The sequence below is a fragment of the Acinonyx jubatus genome, chromosome F2 (genome assembly GCF_027475565.1).
Source record: "Acinonyx jubatus isolate Ajub_Pintada_27869175 chromosome F2, VMU_Ajub_asm_v1.0, whole genome shotgun sequence".
Classification (NCBI taxonomy): domain Eukaryota; kingdom Metazoa; phylum Chordata; class Mammalia; order Carnivora; family Felidae; genus Acinonyx; species Acinonyx jubatus.
The window spans coordinates 77,896,648-77,923,494 of record NC_069394.1 but is presented as its reverse complement, the minus strand read 5'-3'; the positions used below and the strand labels follow the sequence as shown (position 1 = coordinate 77,923,494).

Genomic DNA, 26,847 nt, shown 5'->3' with positions numbered 1-26,847 from the left:
AAATATTACCATTTTAATTATTTTTTCTAATCCTCATCACTTTTTATTCTTAACTTGCCTTATGGTAAAAAATACCGCCTCCAAAATAATGTTGAATGTCAATTTTACAAATGAGTATTCATGTCTCATTCCACATTTTTGGAGGAAAGTGTTTACTATTTGTTAAGTAGAATGTTTATTACTGATTTTTAGTGGATATACTCTACCAAATTAAGGAAGTTCCCTTCCATCCATAACTTGTATGAGATTTTTTTTAAATCCGTAAGTTAAGTTTTATGAGACGTTTTCTGCTTTTACTGAAATGATATGACTTTTCTACCTGTATTATAATAATGTTGATTTTTGTGTGTTAAACCAAACTTGAATTCCTGGAATAGACCTAACTTGGTCATGATCTTTTTCATGCATTGGTAGAATCATTTGCTAACATTGTATTTAATATCTTCATGTTTATATACTTGAGAGAAATTCACTAAAAATGTTTCTGCATTTTGCTGTGAAGATTATGCTGGCTTTATAAAATAAGTTGAAAAGTACTTTCTGTCTCTATTCTCTGGCAAGGTTTGTGTCACAATTAGTTTAATTAAAAAATATATTTTAAGTAATTCTTTGCTGAAGCTATCTGAGCCTGGGGTTTTCTTTTGAGAAAGGATTCTTTTTTAAAAAATGTTGATTGATTGATTGATTGATTGACTGATAGAGAGCATGAGTGGGGGAGGGGCAGAGAGAGCCGAGAGAGAATCCAAAGCAGGCTCTGCACTATCAGCACAAAGCCCAACAGGGGTCTCAGACTCATGAACCATGAGATCATGACCTGAGCCAAAATTAAGAGTTGGAATCTTAACCAAGTAAGCCACCTACGTGCCACTGGGAAAGGATTTTAATGGTTTTGTCTCTTTGTGTGAAATTTAACACTTTTAATAGGATTCTCCTCTGTATCAGTTTAAGTATTTTAGGACCAATTTATCCCATTAAATCTAACATTTCAAATATAGTGGCATAAAGTTGTTCATACTAATCTCTCCTTGTCTGTCTAAATGACTATAGGATGTGAATGATGACCTCTTTTCCATTCCTGATATTGTTAAGTTGTGCCTCTTCTCTCTTTAGTTGTTTACTCTAACTACCAGCTCTCATATAATTGATTTAAAAGGCAAAAAGACTTTGGGCATTTCTAAAGAGCAAGTTTTGGCTTGTGAAAATTATCATTTATATAATGTTTCATTGATCTCTGGGTTTCTTGTTTATTTTCTTCTATCTTTGGTTTGTTTTCTGTTCTTTTTCTAGCTTCTTGAGATGGATGTTTAACAATTTATTTTTATTTTTTTTGCTTTTCTAAAACATGCATTTAAGCCTATGAATTTCCCTCTAAGCTTTCCTATAGCTGTATATTTCAGGTTTTCATGTCTCCTATTTTCATTTTTACTGAGTTCAAAATATATTTTCTTTTTTTTTTACTTTTATTTTAACCAAGAGTTATTTAGAAGAGTATTGCTTAATCTCCAAACTATTGGTATTTTCTAGATGAACTGGATTTTTAGTTGAATTTTGCTTAAATTCACTATAATCAAGGCACATATTTTATATGATTGTAATGCTTTCAAATATGTTGAAACTTGCTTTACGACACAGAATATGGTCATTTTTATAAATGTTTCATGTGCACCTGAAAAGAATATTTATTTTACAGTTGTGTACAGTGTCTCATATATGTTAGGTAAATTTGGTTAGTTATCTGTTAACAGCTTTTATATACTTATTCATTTTTGTCTTTTAGTGAAGTTTTTAAAAAATCCTACATACACATGGCTACTTCTATTTTTCCTTTTATATCTGTTAATTTTAGCTTTATAAATTTTATAGGTACACACAGTTTTTGTATTATATTTTCCTGTTGAATTGGCCTTTTATCCAGGATGAAATCTACTCTGTTAGATATTAGTATAATAAAAACTGCTTTCTTTGGTAAGCTTCAACTTCTGACCTTTATGTGCCCTTATATTTGTTTCTTTGGAACAAAATATAGTTGAGTTTACTTCCTTTTTTTAATCCAGTCTGACAAAAAATTTAGTCAAAAATTTAATTAAAAAATTTAATCCATTTATGTTATATGCAATCACTGATGTATTTGTGTTTAAATACACCATCTTTCAATTTCTTTTTTTTTAGGTTTGTTTATTTATTTTGAGAGTCACCGAGAGTGTGAGAGGAAGAAGGGCAGAAAGAGAGAGAAAGAGACAGAATCCCAAGCAGGCTCCAGGCTATCAGCACAGAGCCCAATGCAGGGCTCGATATCATGAACCATGATATCATGACCTAAGCCAAAAGGCAAGAGCCAGATGCTTAACTGGCTGAGCCACCCAGGTGCCCCATTTCTCTCTTTCTCATGTCTGCTCTTTGTTCCTTTTGCCTTTCTTGCCTTCTTTGGCTTAATCAAATACTCTTTATTATTTGAATTGTCTCTCATTAACTTAAGTATACATTCCTTATTATTCTTGTAGTGGTTGCCCCAGAAATTACAACAGATATACTGACCTAATTTTTTTTTAATTTTTTTTTTACCGTTTTTATTTATTTTTGAGACAGAGAGAGACAGAGCATGAACAGGGGAGGGGCAGAGAGAGAGGGAGACACAGAATCCGAAGCAGGCTCCAGGCTCTGAGCAGTCAGCCCAGAGCCCGACGCGGGGCTCGAACTCACGGACCGCGAGATCATGACCTGAGTGAAGTCAGAGGTTTAACCGACCGACCGAGCCACCCAGGCACCCCTATACTGACCTAATTAAAGCCTACCTTTAATTGATAATTTTAGCACTTTCTTAACAAAGAAAACATCTGAAAGCACTTTAATTGCACTTAACCTCCTTCTACATCTTGTGCTACTGTCATGATGCCTTTTAATTCTACATATGTTAAATGAACATTACTATGAGAAATAAACAATAATTTAAAGTTAGTCAAAGGTTTTACCCTTTATGTGCTCTTCATTGCTTCCTACACTTGGATTTCCACTTTGAAGCCTTCTCTTTTTGCCTGAGGGGAAAAACAATTTGCAGGCCTACTGACTGCAAATTATCTCAGCTTTTATGTGTCTGCAAATGTCTTTTTTTTTTTTTTACCTTCATTGTTAAAGGCCAGTTTCCCTGTGAATAGAATTCAAGTCTTTCCATTTTTTTTTTTTTTTCAGCAAAATGCCTTTCCATTGTTTTTAACTTTCACCATTTCCATGATTATTTCTTGGAAGATAATATACATTTACCTAGAACTATTTTTTAAATGACCCCTTTGTTTTTGGTTTTCAGCATATACTACAATGTGACTGAGTGTAGTTCTCTGTGTATTCAGCCTACATGTAACATAAGGCTTCTTGAATCTGTGGGTTGGTGTCTTTTGTTCCGGGGGAACACTGGTGTTTCAAATCTCTTCAAATACTGCCTCTGTCCTATTTTCTTTATCATCTCTGTCTGTGACTCCAATTACATGTAGATATTTTTGTCATGTCCCAGTCTTTTACTCTCTTTCTTGTGTTTTCCATCTTTTTTTTCCCCCAAGGTGCTTCTATCTGGGTAATTTTTAACGGCCTGTCTTTCAGGACGCTGATTCTGCCTTCTGCCATATTCTCATCTATGACTAAAGCAAGCTACTCAACCCCCAAATGCAATGATCTGTTTAGTTCTAAGAAAACAGAATAATTTCCTCCTTTGGGTGAAGATTTCTTTCATTTAATATACTCCTTTAAATATGTCAATCCTAGTTACTTTAAGCTCTGTGTTTTGTAACTTCAAAATCTTAAACAAACGTAGCATTTTTAGCTACCTGCTTTTTCTTTTGGTTTTCCTGGAATGCCTGGACACCTTTCACTGACTGCCAGACATGGTGTGTGAAAAATGGTAGAGGGTTTGGATCATGTTATACTTTTCCAGAGAAGGAGCGATTTGTTTTTAGGAGGCAGCAGAATACAGATCACCTTCACCAAGTCTAGGATGGTCCAGTGCTTCTAGGGCATAGCTCTTCAGGGGCACAAAATTAAAACCAGGGGTATTTATCAGGTGCTTTTTTCTGTGATGGGCCCTAAAGTCTTACTTTTATTTCTCGGGTATCTTGAAATGGCCAAAATCTCTGATCAGCTTTGATTAGTCTCAGGAGTTGCTTTCTCCTTGGCCTCTTGGTAACCTCTCCCCTATACGTTTGACTTCTAAGTCAGCAAGTGCCTCCATTGAAATGGCGGGCAAAATGTTCACCTCACTACGGGGCAGCTGCCTTCTCTCAGGCGTCCCAGCCCTGTAGTGCTGGTTGTCACAGTGGTCTTCAATTGCAGCCTTTCTCTTCCCACTCCGGTGAGACCCCCATGAAATCTAGGCTACTGCCTGTCTCCTCTTCATCCCCAGGCCCTGCATCTTGAATTGGCAAATGACCAGACAAGGAAAAGTCGCACCGAAGGTTTGAGTCAGCTCAGCCAGCCTCCTATCTTTCCCAGATGTTAGCTTCTCGAGTCCTGGCTGCCTTGGTTGTCTCTCAGACTTTCAAAGAGTTCCTTTTTGCATTTTATTCGTATCTTTGAGATTTTTTTTTAAATCTGGATCATTCATATGATACTAGCTAGACTGGCATAAAGCCATATGTTGTTATTTTTTCATCATAAAAAAAGCAAGTTACATTGTAAACAAGCTACAGAGAGATCCAACCAAAGTCTTATTAGTAATAATTGATGGAAAGCCAAACCTTGTCCACAGGTTTCTATTATCCCAGAAATGAATGCCTTGTTTTAAATTCTCCTGCATACCTCCAACTAGAAAACTATGCTGATACTTACTGCAGGAAATTTTGTTCCCTTGCTACATCACAGAATAGCCATAAAAACAAATCAAATATCTTAACTAAAGTTATGGCCACTTACAGAGTAAAACCCTTGGCAAACCATTAAACATCAATCCTTCAAAGTCTTGAGAGGAAAAAAACAACATTATTACACCAGATTTTTAAATAAAAGCAAATAAATGAAATAGTGACGGTTGATTCATCAACACGGTAAAAAGCTCTCATAAAACGAAGCATAGTGAAGATTTCACATTACATAAAACATAAAATCAGACTTCATAATTATATCTTATTTGAGAAATATTTTAAACATTGAGGTTTTCTTACAAAATTTGGTAGTTTGGTTGCTTAAAAAAAACACACACACAACAAGGAACTCAGTAATTACACCAGCTAAAAGGTTTACTTTTCCCTCACTTTCATGAACATACTTGTAGTGTAAGTCCAACTCTGTTGGGTCCTCAGAACTCATTGAGCAATTGGGCCTTTATCACACTGGCCCAGCACAAGTTCTCTCCAATCCCAGGGTCTTTCAGTGCCCCATTTCTGACCTCACTTCTTTCTCTCTTGCACAACTTACTATTTAAGTAACCCATCATCTGTCATTTCAGCCTTCCTGAAAGCGATCATGTAGAAGAGACCATTGGCTAACCAGCAGTTAATCAATCAAAGCGTGTGTGAATCCTGACTCTGCCCCTTTCTAGATGTGTGAATGTGGGTAAATGACATCACACTTGTAAGCCTCAGTGTCTTCATCTGTAAAACAGAAATAACATCCACCATACAGGGCTGCAGCAGGGAATGGAACTAATGTACACAAGGCAAAGTATTCAATGTAATTAACACCACAAGTGATCGCTGTTCCAGTTTTGTTGTTAGTAAAAGTATTTAGACACAAATTAATAAGTATGGCTTCTACCAAATGAAGAGGTGGACTGTTCATTAATGATTACAGTATTGTGTACTATAACTCCAAAATGTGGCCCAAAAGTGATCGAGATCATTTTGCTACACTCCTCAAAAACCTTTTAAAGTGGCAACTACGTTGAAAGAAGAGGTTTGATAACATTTGGTAACATTAACAATCTGATAAACTAATAATATCTTTGCTTTTCTATCACCTCCATATCTCAGTAGATAATGGCGGAAGGCTTCAATGAGGATACTCCCCCAGTGTCAGACCCCCTGGAGATACTAGTTAAAATGCAAATCTTTGGGTCCCTCCTGAAAAAGTGTTAGATGAGAATCTTTGAGGGAGAGGGAGTCTTCACGTCCACAAGCTCTCTAGGAAACTTCTTTACCTATTTTGGTTTGAGAACAACTGCTTTATTGTTAAGTAAGGAATAACCCTCATAGTCCTTACTTCCTTATGCTCTTACATCACCCCAAACAGAATTATCGTGATAAAGTATGTGGATTCAGGCATCAGTAATTGGAAAGAAGCCAGGTGGGAAGAGCACAAGTATAAAGTCATAATCTCAACCCTAAAGTTAGAAGGACTAGCTGGGCTGTAATACAGTGATAAATCCAGCCAAGCTGAAAACACTGTTAACTTGATTATGAAAATGTTATGTCAAGAAGACTAACATACCCATGTAGTTCTAATGACACAAATAGTCTTAACTTCTACTGATTTCACCCTCGGGATTAAGTGCAGCTTAAATAAATTTTAAATACAGAGCACTGTTAGTTCATGTAAGCCCACAGCATTGCCTCTCCTAACATCTACTCTCTTCTATTATAGCAGTTGTCAATTTTCATTACATACGTTTTTATGGCTGGGTCTTTCTTTACTAACAGTCCATAAGGTCAGACCATCTGCTATACCATAGCAGGGTCCTGTGTATTTTAGTCCGGATCAAAAGCCAGCAAACTGGTAAGCTGGTCACAGATATAAATATCTGTTGAGTGAACAAAATACGGACAATACACATTGAAATATTTTATTAGAGCTTAGCCACAAAGTTGGAACTTTTCCTCTAAATACATGATTTATATATATATATATATATATATATATATATATATATTTATTTTGTATATACATATAAATATATATAGTATATATACATACAAACATATACATATACATATATATACATATTATATATGTGTATATGTATATATACATACATGTATTATATATACATATATTATACATATATATATATATATATATATATATATATATATATATATATATCTTTTTTAAGCATAGACGAGAGACCAGACCCAGGCCTGGTCCTGTTTTTTTTTTAATGTTTATTTATTTATTTTTGAGAGAGAGAGCACAAGTGAGAAAGGGTCAGAGAGAGAGACAGACAGACAGACACAGAATCTGAAGCAGGCTCCAGGCTCTGAGCTATAAGCACAGAGTCCAACGTGGGGCTTGAGCTCACGAACCTTGAGATCATGACCTGAGCCGAAGTTGGAGGCTTGACTGACTGAGCCACCCAGGTGCCCCTAAATACATGATTTTAAAAATATTCAGAGTATTACAAACAAGGAGATGATCCAGTGGCATGTTGGTGAAAGCCAGAACGTTGGAGTCACGAGGTCATGAATTTTAATTCTATTTAATTCTATTAAATTAATTAATTAATTCTATTTAATTCTATTAAAATTTAATTCTATTAAAATTTAATTCTATTTAATTTTAATGTCTATTGCTCTGGATAGGGGACCCACAGACAAATTGTTTAACTACTCTTTCTCTCAGTTTCTTTGTCCATGAAGCTTTTCTAAACAAACAGAATACAAAGGACAATTAGATGAGTAGGAATATCTCCCAGATTCAGAAGGTAACAAAAACATAAGCAGTGGAAAGAAGCAGAGAATCTCTGATTATGAGAGTGCTAGCGAAACTTGATTCCCATCCATTCTGTTCTTTACTCTCAAAATGACTTTTCATGGCAAATTGCAATCCAACTAGCTCGTAATTTTACAAGCCTCACAGATAAGCGATAAGTACTCACAGAGTGTTCAAATTCTTAAGTTTCTTGAAGACACTCCCAGGAATTTCTCGTATTCTGTTAAACCTCAAGTCTCTGGGAACATAAAAAGGAGGAAAAAGATTATAATATGCACATTCCAGTGGTGTTATTATTTCCAGAAGCTTGAAAATGAATTCTCCCTTTATAACCAAACACGGCACTAAAAGACCAAACCTAAGGCAGAATTAGGTACATTAGGCACTGATCAGTAGGGAAGTCTGTTGTTTCTGGCGACTTATGCATATCAGTGTGTATGCTAGTCCAAAGGTGCCGGGCAAGTGCAGCCAGTTACAGGGCTCTTCCCAGTGTTGAAGGCAGTTACCGCATTTCCTTTAGGTCATATTCCTAATGACACCAAAACAAATTCTGTATATGGCAACATGCCAATTGAGCATAAGTACTTTGGAAAACATCGACACATCAGATGTCACTTATCAACTCAACGTAACACCATTACGCGGGTTTAGGCAAAGTTATGAAACAGTTAACTTTTCTTCATAGTCCAGGAGTATGACAGCCTTCTACGGAAGTATTAAACCAAGTCAACAAAACAATTAGTTTAAGAGAGACAACCAACATTCTCATTCATCAGTTAATATATCGCTTTATGCAGCATGTAAATTATTGAGTGCCAAGTACGTGTCGCATACTGTGTTAAGTAACAAGGACACAAAATACGTGGTTCCTACCGAGCAGGCACAGATGGGCCGAGGATGACAACCCAATAATTACATTACTTAGTATCTGAAGTATTGGTGGTCTGACAGAGCAACAAACAAAATGCTATGCACAGGAAGCCAACTTAAGGTACTGGTCTGCCTAGACCCACTCCCTGTGATTTTGGGGGAAGTGTCAACCAGGTGCCCTTCAGGAGGGTGTTTAAGGCCAGCCAACTGAAATCACCATCTCCTCGGACACCGTTTCTCCTGTGGGAAGCAGAGGACTCAGAATAAAGCAAGTTGGGGGCATTCAGGAGTGTCGCCTGGTGCTGAAGAAAAGAGAGTTATGCTCTTTGGGATCGGAGATTATGAACAAGGAGCACCTAGGGCTATTAGCGCCCAGACTGGCCAGAGACAAATCAGGCCAAAATGTGGGAGAAGAAAACAAAGCTATGCATCCAGCTATTCCCGAGACCAAATTTGCCTCCTTATTTTTTTGGTATCTAGGCAAGAAGCTGTCATTTGGTTAAGTTTATTTGAGCCGGTTTATATCACTCATGTAGGGAGCACAGTAGAAAGATGAAATAATTTGTTTGGAAGTGTGAGACCCAAGGGAAATCATAGCCGAAAGCTTTTACAGAGTATTAGTGTGTCAGGAAAACAAACAATCAGGAAGGAAGGAAGGAAGGAAGGAAGGAAGGAAGGAAGGAAGGAAGGAAGGATCTACTTCACCTCAATTAATTTCTCAAAATAAAATTCTTCACCACCATAAAAAGTAGTTCTATTTTAGAATACTTGATATAAAAATCTTTATAAAATTACCTCTTAAATCCTATCATTTTATGTTTCTCTTGAGTTGATGTCGGAAGAATATGTACAATTTTGTTTAAGTTTATTTACTTTGAAAGAAAGAGAAAGAGAGAGGATGAGTTGGGTAGGGGCAGAGAGAGATGGGGAGAGAATTCCGAGGCGGGGCTCCATCCCATGAACCGTGAGATCATGACCTGAGCCAAAATCAAGAGTTGGACACTTAACTGACTGACCCAATCACCCCTATGTACAATTTCATAGGAGCTGTTTCAGTTAAATCCTGACACCAAGAAAGAAAATATATGTGTGACATTTTTTAAAACACTTTCAACTAAAATAACTCATTGTGAATATACCTCTTTGTAAGACGGAACACAATGCTTAAATATTGTTATTTGATGTGTCTGCTCTATATTTTTAAAAGAAGCTTTATAAATGATGTGAAATACTCACTATAAACACATAAGAGATAAAGTTATATAAATGCAATTACCCTAGACCCATTGGTTTCCCTTCAAAACAGGAACTTTAAATTACAGAAAGGACTGTCCTCTCACACCAAACCATAAATCCTAATAGTACTCCCAAATTGAGCTTCTAACAATACAAGAAAGGAGTAAATATAAAAGGGTAAAACATTTTCCTTTTTTGGGGCTTTGAAAATTTTTACAAATTCATAACAGTACAAATAAGAAAAGAATACTCTTTATTGCCCGTATTTAGAATCAACAGCTGTTTTCACTTGATATCGTTGGCTCTACTCATAATTCCACACATTTTTATTTTGATTACCCAAATCATATGTAAAAATATATTATGGGCAAAGTAAAAGTCTCTTTGAAGTACTATCTTAATTTTAGCTATGTCTCCTTCTTCCCACATGTAACCTCTCTTCTGAGAGTGATGCTCCTTTTCAGACACACACACATATATAGGTATGTGAAGAAATATAAGGTAAAATGTATACATATAAAAATATGAAAATAAACATAGGTAAATATAAAATATTTAGTGCTTTTAAATTTACAAAAATGTATCAAATTTTTTATAGTTTTTATTTTTATTATTTTCTTAATGTTTATTTTATTGTTGAGACAGAGACAGAGCGTGAGCAGGGGAGGGGCAGAGAGAGAGGGAGACACAAAATCTGAAGCAGGTTCCAGGCTCCGAGGGGTCAGCACACAGCCCGATGCGGGGCTCGAACTCACGAACCGCGAGATCATGACCTGAGCCAAAGTCAGACGCCCAGCCGACTGAGCCCCCAGGCGCCTCAAATTTTTATAGTTTTTAAAACTCTCTTTTTCTCCCTCAACTGCATCTTTTCTAGATATTTACACATAAAGACCTAGATATTTATCCCTAACTGTCCTATAATACATCATCATGTCATTTCACAGTTCATTTATGTATTCTCTTACTAACAGCCATTTTGACTGTTTTCAAATTCTCACAATATTTACAAACAATATTTCTTTTTTTTAGGTTTTTTTGTGTTTTTTTTTGGGGGGGGGGGAAGAGGGGGAGGGGCAAAGAGAAAAGGAGAGAGAATCCCAAGCAGGCTCAGGGCTGTCAGTGCAGAGCCCCACGTGGGGCCCAATCTCATCAACCGTGAGATCATGACTTGAACCGAAATCAAGAGCCAGATGTTTAAAGGACTGAGCCACCTAGGCGCCCCCTACAAACAATATTTCAATAAACATTCATAAATGTCTCCCTGTGCACGTGAAAAAATGTTTCTCTGGAACATATTTAGAATAGGATTGCTAGATCATAGGGTATACACAATGATACCAATTCCCAATTTATTTTCACTTAGATGCCATAGCAGTAATATAAGTAATTAAAAATAATGATAAAAGATGTTTGAACTAATCACCAAAATGCAAACCTAACTTTTCACTGGCTTGATTTGAAAGTCAAGGTGCTAGATGTGTTGGCTACCAACATCCCTCCAGTCTTCACTAGCAAACGAAACTAAGGTCTCCTGCCACAAGACTTGTGTGGCGAGGTGTCCACTGTCCCAAGGGTTACTCGGGGAAGCGTGAGATACACCACCCACAGTTCTCACCGCTCAGGCAGCCACAGGAAACCTCTTCCAGAGGAGCAAAGCACACTTAGAGCCCCAAGGGTTTTCTCCACATTCACTTGAATTCCCATAAGACATATTCAAATGCACCAAAGTTAACATGTTCACACCTGTCGTTCTTTGCTAGTATATTCTACTACATAAACTTGTATAATTAGGTATGTTATAAACTAAAATTCTAAGCAAAGACTTCCCTTGATAATTTTAATTGCTGCATTTTAAGATTGCTTATGGGGCATTGCACAATGAATTGCTTAAAGTAATATTTACCACATTTTTTTAATGAAATTATACTAGAAGATCATTTGAATTTAAATGATCACCAAATTTGGATTATTCTGCTCTCTGGGAAAATAAATTTATCCAAAAACATAATTCATCTTCCCATACTGCCTCTATTTTGTTCAAGACGGGTCACTACAATTTCACCCACACAAAATTTGTCATTTATATAAAACTCCCCTTAGCATAACATGTGGCATATTTTCACCATTTGCATAGAGTAAAAGTTGAATTATTATATATCCTGCACAATTTATCCCTTTATGATATATGTAATATTGATTAAATAATATTCAAAAAATAATCATTACTTAGCCCAATTTTCCTCCCACTCATTGTTCACTGCAATTCAATTTAGAAGCAGTTCTAGGAAATGCACCAGTATGAAAGCTGAGCACATGTGCTTCCTGGCAGTGGTTAAACATGAGTCTGTCTGTCTGTCTCCCTGGCCCACCCCCGGCTCAAGCTGCTAAGGCTGGGAAGAAAGGTTTCATGATTTTTATGGTGAGAGATTTGGAATCCATGTTTCTAACCAACGAGAGACGGGTTTTAGTTCAAATTCAGTCCAGAAGATTCTTCTTCAAAAAGAGTTTTAAACGATTCCGCATCGTAGACAGCGGGCAGAGAACAAGCATGGACAGACAGCAACGTGAACTAGCCTCAAACAGATTAGCATAGCTCAAGATCCTGCTATTTAGTTCCTCCCGGGAATGAGGGGCACCACGCCCCCGTCAGCACCCATTACACACCCTCCGGGCAGGTTAGATGGAGTTCTACTGTGTCAGTGTGTGGAAAAGTCCAGAGAAAGACCTCATGGAGGGAGAGTGAAGCCAGACCTGGTGCAGATCCCAAGGTTCCCAGTATATTTTATAAATGCCAAACACAGGGCATATTTTCTGTAAACGCTAAACAAGTAGGCCTTTAAACACAAAAAATAAAATTGGAATTGCCCACAGATGGTGGTCTAGTTGAAATCCTAAGATGAATGTGATGCTCTTGGAAAACACCATTAGACTGAATGCATAGGTCATCAGGAGATAAAATCAAAGTCTAAATCTGAGTTCCTTCTTGAAGGTGAGACCCAGGCTACACAGCTCTTCTGGTCCCGTCGTGGTGAGGGCCCTCCTAACAGTTCCCCGGGCTGGAGATGGTCTTCGGCTTTATTACAGCGGATGCCTGAGCTAAGGGGGCCCATTCCTGCCACGAGAGCCAAGAATCTGGCCCTGAGAGAGCAAAACCTCAGACAGCACCAACTTCACAGGCTGGTTTCTGTCTGAGTGTGCTACTTGTTTTCTCCTAAGTGAGAAATATGCATTCTGGCAGAAAGCCTATCCTCATGAAAAAAAGATCAAGCAGATCTGTACTCGAGTCAAAAGCATTCCTGTTGAAGGCGGGGATGCAACGAAGGCACCGTAAAGTCAAAAGCATAAAACTGCAGAAACAGTGTAAGCAGGTTCTCGTCTCCGCTGGCTTCCCGGAAGGGCAGGAGGAAGCCAAAGGGCTCCGGACGGCCTGGCCAGCGCCATCTTTGCCCGGAGCGCACACCCCCTACCTCCCACCTGCCTCTGGAGTCAGAGCATGTGCACACCCTGCTCCCTGCAGCTCTGTCCCGCGTCATCCCAGCTCCCCAAGCTCCCCGGGCCTCTGTCTTCCTTTCTCAGCTGCTGTCTCAGGTGCCGCCCCTCACCCACAGGGTCTAGACTGCCCTGACCTTGGAAGGAGGGGAAGACTGCAAGAGATCTCTCTACCACCTCTCCTGCTGTCCTTCAACTTCTGTATCCTTCTGTCTTACAGCCCTTTCAGCGCAGGAACTGGAAATACATTTTCCAGGCCTGAAAAACAGCAGCTGGAGAACACCACTCAGTGCATGGCTTGCCTGATACATACCCAGTCCCGCTCTTTGGTTCTCTCTGATGTCACGTTCATTTTCTGCCTACCAAGTGTCAGGCAGCTAAAGCTCGAGGTTATCGTCTGTTGCTGTTTATTTGGCCTGAAGTTAACTTGATACGAAGGGTAGTTTATGTGTCAGCTTGGCTAAGCCATGGTACCCAGATTTTGGTCAAACTCCAGTCTAGATGTTGCCGTGAAAGTATATTTTTATATGTGATGAACACCAAAATCAGTAGCCTTTGAGTAAAGCAGATACCCTCCATAATGTGGGTGGGCCTTATCTGATCAGTTACGCCCCTTAAGGGGAAAAGACGAAAGTGCCCCGAGGAAGGGGAAATGCTGCCCCCCTCCCAGGCAGCCTCAGACTCAAGCTGCAAATGAACTCTTTCCAGGGTCTCCAGCCTGCCAGCCTGCTCTTCAAAATTCAGACTTGCTAGCCCCCACAAGAGCATCAGCCAATTCCTTAAAATGAATCTCTCGGTCTTCTCTCTCAGAAACATCTTATTGACCTCATTCTATTTGTCCAGTTTCTCTAGAAACCCCTGAGACTCCTGATATTCCCACCATCACCTCCCCCCACCCTGCCAGCCGAAGTAAGAAATGATGATGTCCATTCATTCCTTCATTCAGTGTAGCTTTTCTAAAGACCTGGGCACACTTGGCCAAATGCCATCCCTTGCAAGGGGGAGGGAGGTAGTGTCAGTGAGTGAAACGGGCCATGGGTAAGAAAGCTGGTTCGGAAGCCTGGCCAGGGAGGCTTAAGGAAGCCTTCCAAACCCGCAGGAAATATGCACAGTCACTGAAGGGCCAGGTCTGCATATCAAAAGCTCTGAGGAGGGTGGCTCTGAGCGGCCTCCACCCCTGACAAGGTGTTGCTGCAGTGTTCAAGGGAAAATCAGCACTAACACTAGTGCACTGACACGGCTCAGTGAGGAGCACAACAAAGGAAGGGCAGGTGGTGTGCGAACGAACGTTGCCTAGGCTTGGTGCTGGGCACACAGTTCCAATTTCCCCCTCCCTTTTGTTTCTCATATGTTGACTACTTATCAACATATCTCCAGTAATGGCTAAAGTGCCTAAACATATGTCAGAATACTACGAAGACTTCAAAGAAGATACTAGAACAATCTAATAATGCTTCCTCAATCTAGCTGCTTCACTTTGCTCTTCAGTGAAATTTCCAGCCCAGCTCTGCACTATTTTCCAGAAATGGATTGCAATCCCCTCTCAAACTATTAATTAAGCCAAGCTGGACTGAAGCTTTTTCCACTACACTTGTTCACAAAATCCCCGGGATGAGGAAATCAATTAAGCAATGGGTCTTAAAGCACTGAGAGCCATAAGGTGCTCACAGAATGTTAAAATTGGAAGCTAGACACACACACACACACACACACACACACACATAAACATAAAGAATTAGGCTGTACTTTTCTCTGCTGTCCCAGTTTCTTACAACAAACAAGTACTGCTATAAAATCGTAAAGAACATTTTAAAAAGAAGTTGTCTTACAGATTAATTAGTCCAACCTCTGACTTTATGTACAAGACGTACTCACCTATTCATCCTGGCTAAAGTTCAACACTACCTTTTGGAGACAGGTATTAATATGTTGATTTCATTCCAAACATTTTAGTCACCTCAAAGCAAAGCAAGTAGCCATGGGGAATCACTCCGAGCCTGTCTGCTTACAAAGGAGGTGCTGTCTCCAGGCTCCCACCTTACCTTAAACTTGTGCTGAGTAAACTGGGCCCAGGACAAAGGAAGGGCACATTGATCAACATTCATCATCTGCCAGCCACTGATGACCAGAGGCTGTATCAAAAAAACAGGTTTCCTCATTTTCATCTTAGTATAATTTCCACCTCGTTGTCCTAAACTGAATTCCCACTGTCCTCAGACAGGGCAGTTAGTATTCCACTTAAATCCTTTCTCTCTTTCAGGGATTTACATGGTTAGAATTAACAAATACCCCTCATGTGCACAAATGAGCCAACAGTTGATAACGTCAATAGAAGGTGTGAACCAGTCCAAGGGAAGTCAGCACTAACACCAGTGTCCACATATGTTACCCACATACTTAAAAGCACCCAAATGTAAAAGAAAGCATTGTAATTTTGAAGCGTGGTGTTCCTATCTTGGAAACCTTAAAGTGAACAGAAACCCTGACCAAATAGTTCCAGATTTTCTTCTTCCTTGATGTACCTGGTTCTTCCAGCAGATGTCACTAAAGGGCAGTCCTCTCTTCTATGTCAAAGAAATGATTTCGCGAGAGATGAGGTGGTTTAATGTATCCTAAATGTCACGGTATCAGAAGGACCGGATGACAGGCTGAAGGTGTTCACTGAATCCTACTCATTTATGTGGGAAAATAGCAGCCAGCGGCAAAGCTTCACTCTGAGGTGATAACGCACTGCATTGCATAAAGTAATGTCTTTGGGGGAATAAGAAGCTGTTGAGTGAATTTTCACACAAAACTCAAGTGTAACCTCTTAAATGTAAAGACATTACTAACTCTGCCATTGAGGTGAAAATACATTTCGAAATAATAACATTTAACTTTTCAAATTAATGACTTAACACAATTCACACCATTGAGGTCACTTTGATACTATGCAACCATCTCAACTTTTTCTGTCCTTTCTTTTCATGTTAAGCATGGATCGTCCCAATAAACGCCCCTATGCCTCGGGGGATGGCCAACGCTGCTGGACCCTGCTAGACAGGTATATGCCACACAAGCCAATAAACACAGTCTGAAAGAAAATTACAGAATCGCTGAAGTCAGACTTGGTTATAGTTTCATCCCAGATTACATTGATCTTGTTCGTCCTTCCTGTTTCTGGCCACAGGGTTGTTACTTTGCTCTGGGGGAGGCAGAAAGATCTCCCCTGACCTGGTTCTCCACCACGTATGTGGTGACCAAGGACTTGTCGGGGGTGAGATCCACTTTCCGGGTGCCCTGTTACACAGGTTAAAGCTGATCCTGGTTGCATGCCACAGACCTAGCTCCACAGCTCGCTGCCTGTCCCCAGTCACACTGGAGCGAAACAAGCCAAACTTTCCAATCATACACTGTCACATTGTTTCATAACTCTACACGTGTGCACATGTTCTTTTATTTGGAATGCCCTTCCCTCTCTTCTTTGTCACATGCTCAAGTCCCTTCCAAGACAACATGTAAATATCACCTCCATGATAAGGTTGAAGGCATCACCCTTGCAGCAGCCTCAGAGTCAGTCAGAAGGAGGCACAGCCAGTGATAGCAGCTGTCATCTGTGCTCTCTACTTGGGTGTCCCTCACCATCAATGCCCAGACTGGCTTCCACACTGCAATGCTGAGATCGGCCTCCAAATCCATTTTTCATTTCCTCAGGAATGCATGCCTTCATAACCACTCTTTGGGGTCCTATGTGTTCCTCCGAGGCCTTTGCAGTGGGAGGCAATTTAGTGTTATAGTTAAAAGTGCAGGCCTCAGAATTCGGAAGCACACTGAATTTGGTCATGACCACTCCCCAGCCTTGTGACCTTGAAAAAGCCCATACTTTCTCAGCGGTTCCTCATCATAAAATGTGGACAATGATACAATTTACCCATTGTAGTAAATATCATAATTTATACAAATTATTTAGAATAGTGCCTAGAGAGGCGCCTGGGTGGCTCAGTCGGTCAAGCGTCTGACTTCGGCTCTGGTCATGATCTCATGGTTCGTGGGTTCGAGCCCCACGTCAGGCTCTGTGCTGACAGCTCAGAGCCTGGAGCCTGTTTCCAACCCTGTGTCTCCCTCTCTTCTGCCCCTCCCCTGCTCTCTCTCTCTCTCTCTCTCCCCCCCTCTCAAAAGTAAATAAACATTAAAAAAAAAAAGAACAGTGCCTAGAATGTGGTAAGTGCTAGTAGTTGTAACATTACCATCATCAGTATATATTCTGTTATTACAACATTTTAAATACAACATGGTAATTTTTTAATTACAGTGTCTCTGCTGCCCACCCAACACAGCTAAATTGGGAGCTCCTTAAGAGCAGGAAATATGTCTAAGTCATCTTTGCATACACAGGCAAAAAGTTTGCATCCTTAGCATAAATATTGAGACAGAGTATTTAATAACAACAATAATCATAGTGGGATGAATCAGCTATGGTTCATAGCAGGCAAATTAGGAAATACTAGAATATAAAACAAATGAAAAGTTAAGTTTCAGTTCAGTTGCACATCAGATGCCTATATCAGCATCAGTAAATGAAAAATCAACTTCCATAAATATTAGTGAAAACATACTCTAATTCAAAGTCCATTTTTCAAAAGAAAAGAGAAATACAGTTAACTGAATAGACAGTTAGCCCTCTATGAAACTGGACACTGACACTTGAAATTTTGTACCTGGATGTCACACACCAAATCGGCCTGAGTATTGGGAAATGTGACCTATGTGGCCCAGACAAATGACTGGAAATCAAATCTCCACATCTGCCCACTTCATTCCTAGAACTATCTGAGAAGCTGACAGACTTTAGATTTTCTCAGTGAGAGATAAATAGTGCAACCCAGTGGAGACCACAGCTGCTTACACCAAGCCACACCGCCCTGAAGGCACATCTCCACTAGGGCAAGTCCACCTGAGAATGAGACCAGCAGGCCCCTCCCACAGAAGACCAACACAAACCGCCTTCAGGCATCAAGTCTACTGATCCTGGAGTGCTGCAAAGCTTCAGCTTTAGGGTAAACAAGATCTGGCTTCCTTTGGGTTTTTGTTTGTTTTGTTTGTTTTCATTTGGATAAAGAAAGAGTAATTTTTAAATTGCATTTATTTTATTATTTTTTTAACGTTTTATTTATTATTGAGAGACAGAGAGACACAGAGCATGAGCATGGGAGGGGCAGAGAAAGGTGGAGACACAGAATCCGAAGCAGGCTCCAGGCTCTGAGCTGTCAGCACAGAGCCTGACGCGAGGCTCGAACTCACAAACTGTGAGATCATGACCTGGGCTGAAGTCCGTCGCCCAACCGACTAAGCCACCCAGGCGCCCCATTTATTTTATTTTTTATAACTAAGTTTTTAGCTTTTTATTTTTCTATCAAGCTTCTCTTAGCAAGAAGACTAAAACATATCTAGGAACTAGCTTCCTTCTTATTTTATTTTATTTATTTTTTTTGACCTCCAAAAGGACAAGATGGGGACTTCATCCCAAAAGAAAGAACAGGAAGAAAAGACTGCCAGGGATTTAGTCAATACAGATATAATTAAGATATCTGAACTAAAATTTAAAACAATTATAAGGATGCCAGCTGGGCTTGATAGAAGCATAAGATACTAGAGAATCTCTTACTGCAGGGATAAAAGAACTAAAATCTAGTCAAGCAAAAATTAAAAACACTCTAACTGAACTATAACATGTGAATGGATGCCATAACAAGAAGGATGGACAGAGGAGTGAATCAGCGATATAGAAGATAAAATTATGAAAAATAATGAAGATGAAAAGAAGAGAGGGAAAAAGGTAATAGATCATGAAAACAGACTTAGGGAACTCAGCAACTTATAAAAACATATTAAAATAATATCCCTTGGGTCCCAAAGATAAAAAGGGAGAAAGGGGGACAGAAGGTTTATGTGAGCAAATTACAGTTGAAAACTTCCCTAATCTGGGGGGAAGGACAAAGACATCAAAATCCAAGAAGCACAGAGAACTCCCATTGCATTCAATAAAAAATGGCCATCACCAAGGCATATGACAGTCGAATACACAAAATACACAGACAAGGAAAGAATCCTGAAAACAGCAAGGGAAAAAAAGCCCTTACCCTACAAGGGAAGACAAATCAAGTTCACAGCAGATGTGCCCACAGAAACTTGGCCAGGCCAGAAGGGAATGGCATGATATATTCAATGTGATGAATGGGAAAAATATGCAGCCAAGAATACTTTATCCAGCAAGACTGTCATTCAGAATAGGAGAGATAAAGAGTTTCCCAGACAAACAAAAACTAAAGGAACTTATAACCACCAAACTATCCCTGCAAGAAATATTAAGGAGGACTTCCTGGGGATTAACAGAGCAAAAGCAACAAAGACTAGAAAGGAAAAGAGAACAGCACCAGAAACAACAAACTTTACAGGTAACACAATGACACTAAATTTGTATCTTTCAGTATTTACTCTGAATGTAAATGGACCAAATGCTCCAATCAAAAGACACAGGATATCAGACTGGATAAAACAAACAAACAAACAAACAAACAACCACATGACACATTTATGTGCTCTCAACAAGAGACTCGTTTTAGACCTAAAGACAACTGCAGATGGAAAGTGAGGGGATAGAGAACCATCTATCATGCTGTTGGATGTCAAAAGAAAGCTGGAGTAGCCATTCTTATATCAGACAAACTAGACATTAAACCAAAACTGTAACAAGAGATGAAGAAGGGCCTATATCATAATTACGGGATCTGACATCAAGAATATGTAACAATTACAAATATTTATGCCAACTTGGAACACCCAAAAATATAAATCGATTAATAACAAATATAAAGAAACTCATTGATAATAATACAGTAGTATAGGGGACTTTAATACCTCACTTACTGCAATGGACAGACCATCTAAACAGAAATTCAACAAGGAAACAATGGCTTTGAATGACATACTGGACCAGATGAACTTAACAGATATACTCAGAACATTTTATCCTAAAGCAGCAGAATACACATTCTTTTTGAGTGCACATGGAACATTCTCCAAAACAGATCATACTCTGGGTCACAAATCAGGCCACAACAGGTGCAAAAAAGACTGCGATCATACCATGCATATCTTTAGACCACAACGCTATGAAACTTGAAATCAAAATTTGGAAAGACCACAAATACATGGGGTTAAAAACATCCTACTATGATGAATGAGGGTATGAACACCCTACTGTGAATGAATGAGGGTATATCTGGGTGGCACAGTCAGTTAAGCATCTGACTCTTGATCTCAGCTCAGGTCATGATCTCACAGTTTATGAGTTCTGCACTGATGGTGTGGAGCCTGCTTGGGATTCTGTCTCTCTTTCTCTCTGCTCCTCCCCTGCTTATTTTCTCTCTCTCTCTCTCTCTCTCTCAAATAAAAAAAATTAACATTTTTAAAAAATTAAAAAAATAATGAATGGGTTAAACAGGAAATTAGGTAAGAAATTTTAAAAAGTACATGGAAGAAAATGAAAATGAAAACACAACAGTTCAAAAGGTTTGGGATGCACCAGAGGTGGTCCTCAAGGGAAGTATACTGCAACACAGGCCAACAGCAAGAAGCAAGAAACATCTCAGATACACAACCTACTCTTACACCTAACACAGTTAGAAAAGAAACAGCAGATAAAGCCTAAAGCCAGCAAAAGAAGGAAAGTAATAAAGATTAGAGCAGAAATAAATGGTACAGGAACAAGTAAACAAAAAACACAGTAGAATAGCTCAATGAAACTAAGAGCTGGTTCTCTGAAAGAATTAATAAAATTGGTATATCCCTAGACAGACTTATCAAAAAGAAAAGAGAAATGTCCTAAATAAATAAAACCACTAGCGAAACAGGAGAGATCACAACCAACACCACAGAAATACAAGCAATTATAAGGGAACATTATGAAAAACTATATGCCAACAAACTGCGCAACCTGGAAGAAATGGACAAATCCCTAGAAACATAGAAACTATCAAAACTGAAATAGGAAGAAATAGAAAATCTGAATAGACCCATAACCATCAAAGAAATTGAAGCAATAATCAAATATCTCCCAACAAATAAAAGTCCAGAGCCAGATGGCTTCCCAGGGGAATTCTACCAAACATTTAAAGAGTTAATACCTATTCTCCTCAAAGAAATTGAAATGGACAGAAAACTTCCAACTCATTCTATGAGGCCAGCAATAGCTTGTTTCCAAAACCAGATAAAGACCCCACTAAAAAGGAGAAATGCAGGCCAATATCCCTGATGAACAGGGATGAAAAAATTCTCAAGATACCAGCAAATTGAATTCATCAGTACATTAAAAGAACTATTCACCACAATCAAGTGGGATTTATTTCTGGGCTACAGGGCTGGTTCATTATTCACAAATCAATGTGATACACCACATCAGAAAAAGAAAGCATAAGAATCACATGATCCTCTCAATAGATGCAGGAAAAAAAAAACCCCGGACAAAATACAGCATCCATTCTTGATAAAAAAAAAAAAAAAAAAAAAAAAAGACCTCAACAAACTAGGGGGATAGACAAAACATACCTCAACATCGTAAAGGGCATATATGAAAAACCCACAGTTAGTACCATCCTCAGTGGGGAAATACTGAGAGCTTTTCCCCTATGGTCAGGAACAACACAAGGATGCCCACTCTCACCATTACTATTTAATATAGTACTAGAAGTTTCAGCCTCAGCAGGCAGACACCAAAAAGAAATAAAAAGCATCCAAAAGGATGCTTCTTCCAAGGAAGAAGCCAAATTTTCATTATTTTCAGACAACATGACGCTCTAATGTAGAAAACCTGAAAGACCCCCCTCCCAAAAAAAATTGTTAGAACTGACACATGAACTCAGCAAAGTCTCAAGATACAAAATCAATGTACAGAAATCTGTTGTATTTCTATACACAAATAATGAAGCAGCAGAAAAAGAAGTCAAGGAATTGATCCCACTTGCAATTGCATCAAAAACAATAAGATACCTAGGAATAAACCTAGCCAAAGAGATAAATGATCTGTACTCTGAACACTATAGAACACTTATGAAACAAATTGAAGAGAACACAAAGAAATGGAAAAGCATTCCGTGCTCATGGACAGGAAGAACAAACATTGGTAAAATGTCGATACTACCCAAAGCAATCTACACATTTAATGCAAGCTCTATAAAAATACCATCAGCATTTTTCACAGAGCTGGAACAAATAATCCTAAAATTTGATGGAACCAAAAAATACCCTGGATAGCCAAAGCAACCCTGAAAAATAAAAGTAAATCTGGAGGCATCATGATTCCAGACTTCAAGCTATACTACAAAGCTATAGTCATTAAGACAGTATGATACTAGCACAAAAACAGAAACACAGATCAATGGATCAGCATAAAAAACCCAAAAATGTACCCACAACTATATGGTCAACTAATCTTCAACAAAATAGGAAAGAATATCCAATGGGGGGGAAAAGGCTCTTCAAAAAATTGTGTTGGGGAAACTGGATGGCAATATGTAGAAGTTTGAAATTGGACCACTTTCTTATACACAAACATAAATTCAAAATGAATGAAAGATCTAAATGCGGGACAGGAAACCATCAAAATCCTAGAGGAGAACATAGGCAGCAACTTCTTTGACCTTGGCCTCAGCAACCTCTTACTAGACACATCACCAGAGGCAAGGGAAACAAAAGCAAAAAGAAACTATCAGGACTTTATCAAAATTAAACCTTCTGCACAGTGAAGAAAAAAATCAATAAAACTGAAAGGGTTAGTACCCAAAATGTATAAAGAACTTATCAAACTCAACACCCAAAAACCAAATAATCCTGTTAAGAAATAGGTAGAAGACATGAATAGATATTTTTCCAAAGAAGACATCCAGATGGCTAACAGACACACGAAATGATGCTCAACATCACTCATCATCAGAGAAATACAAACCAAAACCACAATGAGATACCACCTCACACCCGTCAGACTAAAATTAACAACACAAGAAACAACAGGTCTTGGTGAGGATGTGGAGGAAAAGAGCCCTTTACACTTTTGATGGGAATGCAAACTGGTGCAGCCACTCTGGGAAACAGTATGGAGGTTCCTCAAAAAGTTAAAAATGGAACTCCCCTACGATCCAGCAACTGCACCACTAGGTATTTATCCAAAGGACACAAAAATACAGATTCAAAGGGGCACAGGCACCCCAGTGTTTATAGCAGCATTACCAACAACAGCCAAACTGTGGAATGAGCCCAAATGTCCACTGACTGATGAATGGATAAAGAAGACGTGGCATATTTATACAATGACATATTACTCAGCCATCAAAAAGAATGGAATATTGCCATTTGCAATGACGTGGCTGGAGCTAGAGTGTATTATGCTAAGCAAAATAAGTCAGGGAAAGACAAATACCATATGATTTCACTTATGTGTGGAATTTAAGACACAAAACAGATGAATATATGGGAAGGAAGAAAAAATAAAAAAGTGAGAGAAGGGTAACAAACCATAAGAGACTCTAAATGATAGAGAACAAACTAAGGGTTGATAGAAGGAGGAGGGTGGGAGATGGGTTAGATGGGTTACGGGTACTAAGAAAGGTACTTGTGATGAGCACTGGGTGTTGTATGTAAGTGACGAATCACTGAATTCTACTCCTGAAACCAACACTGCACTGCATGCTTAATTAGAATTTAAATAAAAATAAAAATAACTCCTAGAAAAATAACATAGACAGTGAGATCCTTGACATTGGTCTTGGTGGTAAATTTTTTTGAATTTGAAATCAAAAGCAAGACAACAAATGCAAAACTAAGTAAGTGGGATACAGCAAACTAAAAAGCTTATGTACAGCATAGGAAACCATCAACAAAATGAAAAGGCAACTCACTGAATGGGAGAAAATACTTTCAAGTCTATCTCTGATAAGGGGTTAATAAAATATATAAGTTAATTATATATGTAACTAACACATATGTGTGTGTGCGTGTGTGTGTAACTACAACTCAATAGCAAAGTAATAATAATATTATTAATAATAATAAACAGTCCAACTACAAAATGGGCAGAGAATCTGAATAGATATTTTCCCAAGGAAGACATGGAAATGGCCAATTAGTACACGAAGAGGTGCTCAATATCCCTAATTATCAGGGAAATGCAAATCAAAAATAGAGTCAGACATCACCTCACACTTGTTAAAATGGTTGTTATTAAAAAAAAAAAAAAGGAAGAAACAACAGTGTTGGCAAAGATGTAAAGAAAAGGGAATCCTGGTGCACTGTTGATGGGATTGCAAACTGGTACAGCTACTATGGAAAACAGTATGGAAGGTCCTCAAAAAATAAAAATAGAACTACCACATAATCCAACAATTCCACTTGTGGGTATTTATCTGAAGGAAACAAACCATTAATTGGAAAAGATATGTGTGCTCTCATGTTCACTGCAGCATTATTTAGAATAGCTGAGACACAGAAGCAACTTAATGGTCCGTGAGTGGATGAGCAGATTTTTTAAATGTGGTATATACCATGAAAGCATAAGCAAAGAGGGAAATCTTGCATTTGCAACATGGATGGACCTGGAAGGCATACGCTGAGTGAAAGAAGTCAAGGACAAATACTTACATGTGTATCGGTAAAAAAAATGAAGAAGAAGAAAAGAAAAAGGAAAGCTCAACCATGCCCTCAGTGTACCTTTCCCCCTTCCTTAGCTACTATTCTGGAAGCACGTGGAACACAGCCCACAATTTCTGTGCCTGCCACTGCACGTGGCCACTGAAATGTAATTTGGTTCAACAAAGAGGTGAATGAATGAGCACATTACACTGTTTGTAGTTACAAAATATACCTTTTGCAAAAACAAAGTCTTTTTTCCCCTACATTAGCCCTACTAAATCTTCACACAGTGAAAATTTGAAAAAGAGTATTTATTTCTGACTTCTAGAAGAATGGTTTCCCTCCTTAACAATCTGCTATTTTCATGGCTGGTTTTCTGCAATAGTATTTTTGTGCCATAATTTACCCCACAGTGAGATCAGCAGTAACTTCTCACCCAAAGAGCTAAGGATGTTAAGTAAATGTCTGTGACCTCACTACATTATAGAATAGGGTAGCAAAAACAGAGAAATCAACATGCTGAGAAAATGACCACAATAGCTAAGGGAAGTTCATAGTAGAACTGTTTGAAAGTGTAACCACTCTGGAAAACAGTGTGGAGGTTCCTCAAAAAATTAAAAATAGAACTACCCTATGACCCAGCAATAGCACTGCTAGGAATTTACCCAAGGGATACGGGAGTGCTGATGCATAGGGGCCCTTGTACCCCTATGTTTATAGCAGCACTTTCAACAATAGCCAAATTACGGAAAGAGCCTAAGTGGCCATCAACTGACGAACGGATAAAGAAGTCGCGGTTTATATATACAATGGAATACTACTTGGCAATGAGAAAGAATGAAATCTGGCCTTTTGTAGCAACGTGGATGGAACTGGAGAGTGTTATGCTAAGTGAAATGAGCCATACAGAGAAAGACAGATACCATATGTTTTCACTCTTATGTGGATCCTGAGAAACTTAACAGAAGACCATGGGGGAGGGGAAGGGAAAAAAGAGAGGGAGAAAGGCAAACCATAAGAGACTCTTAAAAACTGAGAATAAACTGAGGGTTTATGGGGGCTGGGAGGGAGGGGAAAGTGGGTGATGGGCACTGTGGAGGGCACCTGTTGGGAGGAGCACTGGGTGTTGTATGGAAACCAATTTGACAATCAATTTCATATAAAAAATAAAAGAAAGTGCAACTTCAGTTCCTCTTACTAAAAACAGACAAAGAGAAGGGGGCTGCTTCTTTGAAATCTATTTGACTAGAGGTATGTTCAGAATTAGCCCACGGTTACATTACATGTTTGCTCATTTCAGAGCAAAGCCTTTTGTTTTAAGGCTCAGAAATGGGTTTTCACAAATCTGCTTCCATCTGTTTTCCATGCCTGAAAATCATCCTGTTTGAAATATTAGGTGTCAACATAGGTGAGGTTCTGCCTGCAACAGAGCTGAATCCCTGAGTGAGAAGGCATTGGACTTTCCACTTTTGGTGTCACAGGTGAGGCATTTTTGGGTCAGCCTCAGAAAGCTTACCAACATTGTGGAGGCTTTATTGAAAGAAAAGCCAAGCAGCTGAGTATTATGGTGAACTCCACCAGTGTTTACCATAATACGAAATCTTATTTCTAATAATTATCATGTTAATAACATGACAGGTTGAAAGAAGAGAAGATTTCTTTAGGAAGGATTTTATTCTTTCTATAGTGTCTGTAACTTATTTGTGAAAATGTACATGACTCCTGGTGTTATGTTTCAATTTATGATACAGAATCATAATTCATGTCAATTCTCCGATCCCGTTACATACCAGTCTCATTAAAAATTTGAATAATATATTAAACAATATTATCTTCAATTCAAAAAATTATTCTTCCTTTAAGTGGTGTGAGAAATAAAGATTGAAACATATTCTTTATCAAATGTTCCAGATATTTCTAGAAAGATCACCTGATCATAAAGTCCATAAACTCCTACATGCTCTT

The 26,847-nt window shown here is 38.6% G+C and overlaps 1 protein-coding gene across 12 annotated transcripts in view; it reads right to left on the bottom strand.

Moving 5' to 3' along the window:
- The window catches only part of PXDNL (peroxidasin like), a 446,099-nt gene that overhangs the window by 277,307 nt on the left and 141,945 nt on the right, over positions 1 to 26,847 (bottom strand). For all 12 annotated transcript variants that reach the window (XR_008292690.1, XM_053208345.1, XM_053208348.1 and 9 more), the window contains exon 2: positions 7,793 to 7,864. Coding sequence is in view for 10 of the 12 variants with exons in the window: in XM_053208345.1 (XP_053064320.1) it covers positions 7,793 to 7,864 (72 nt within the window). In the remaining 2 variants the exon portion in view is untranslated. The remainder of the gene's footprint in view (positions 1 to 7,792; positions 7,865 to 26,847) is intronic.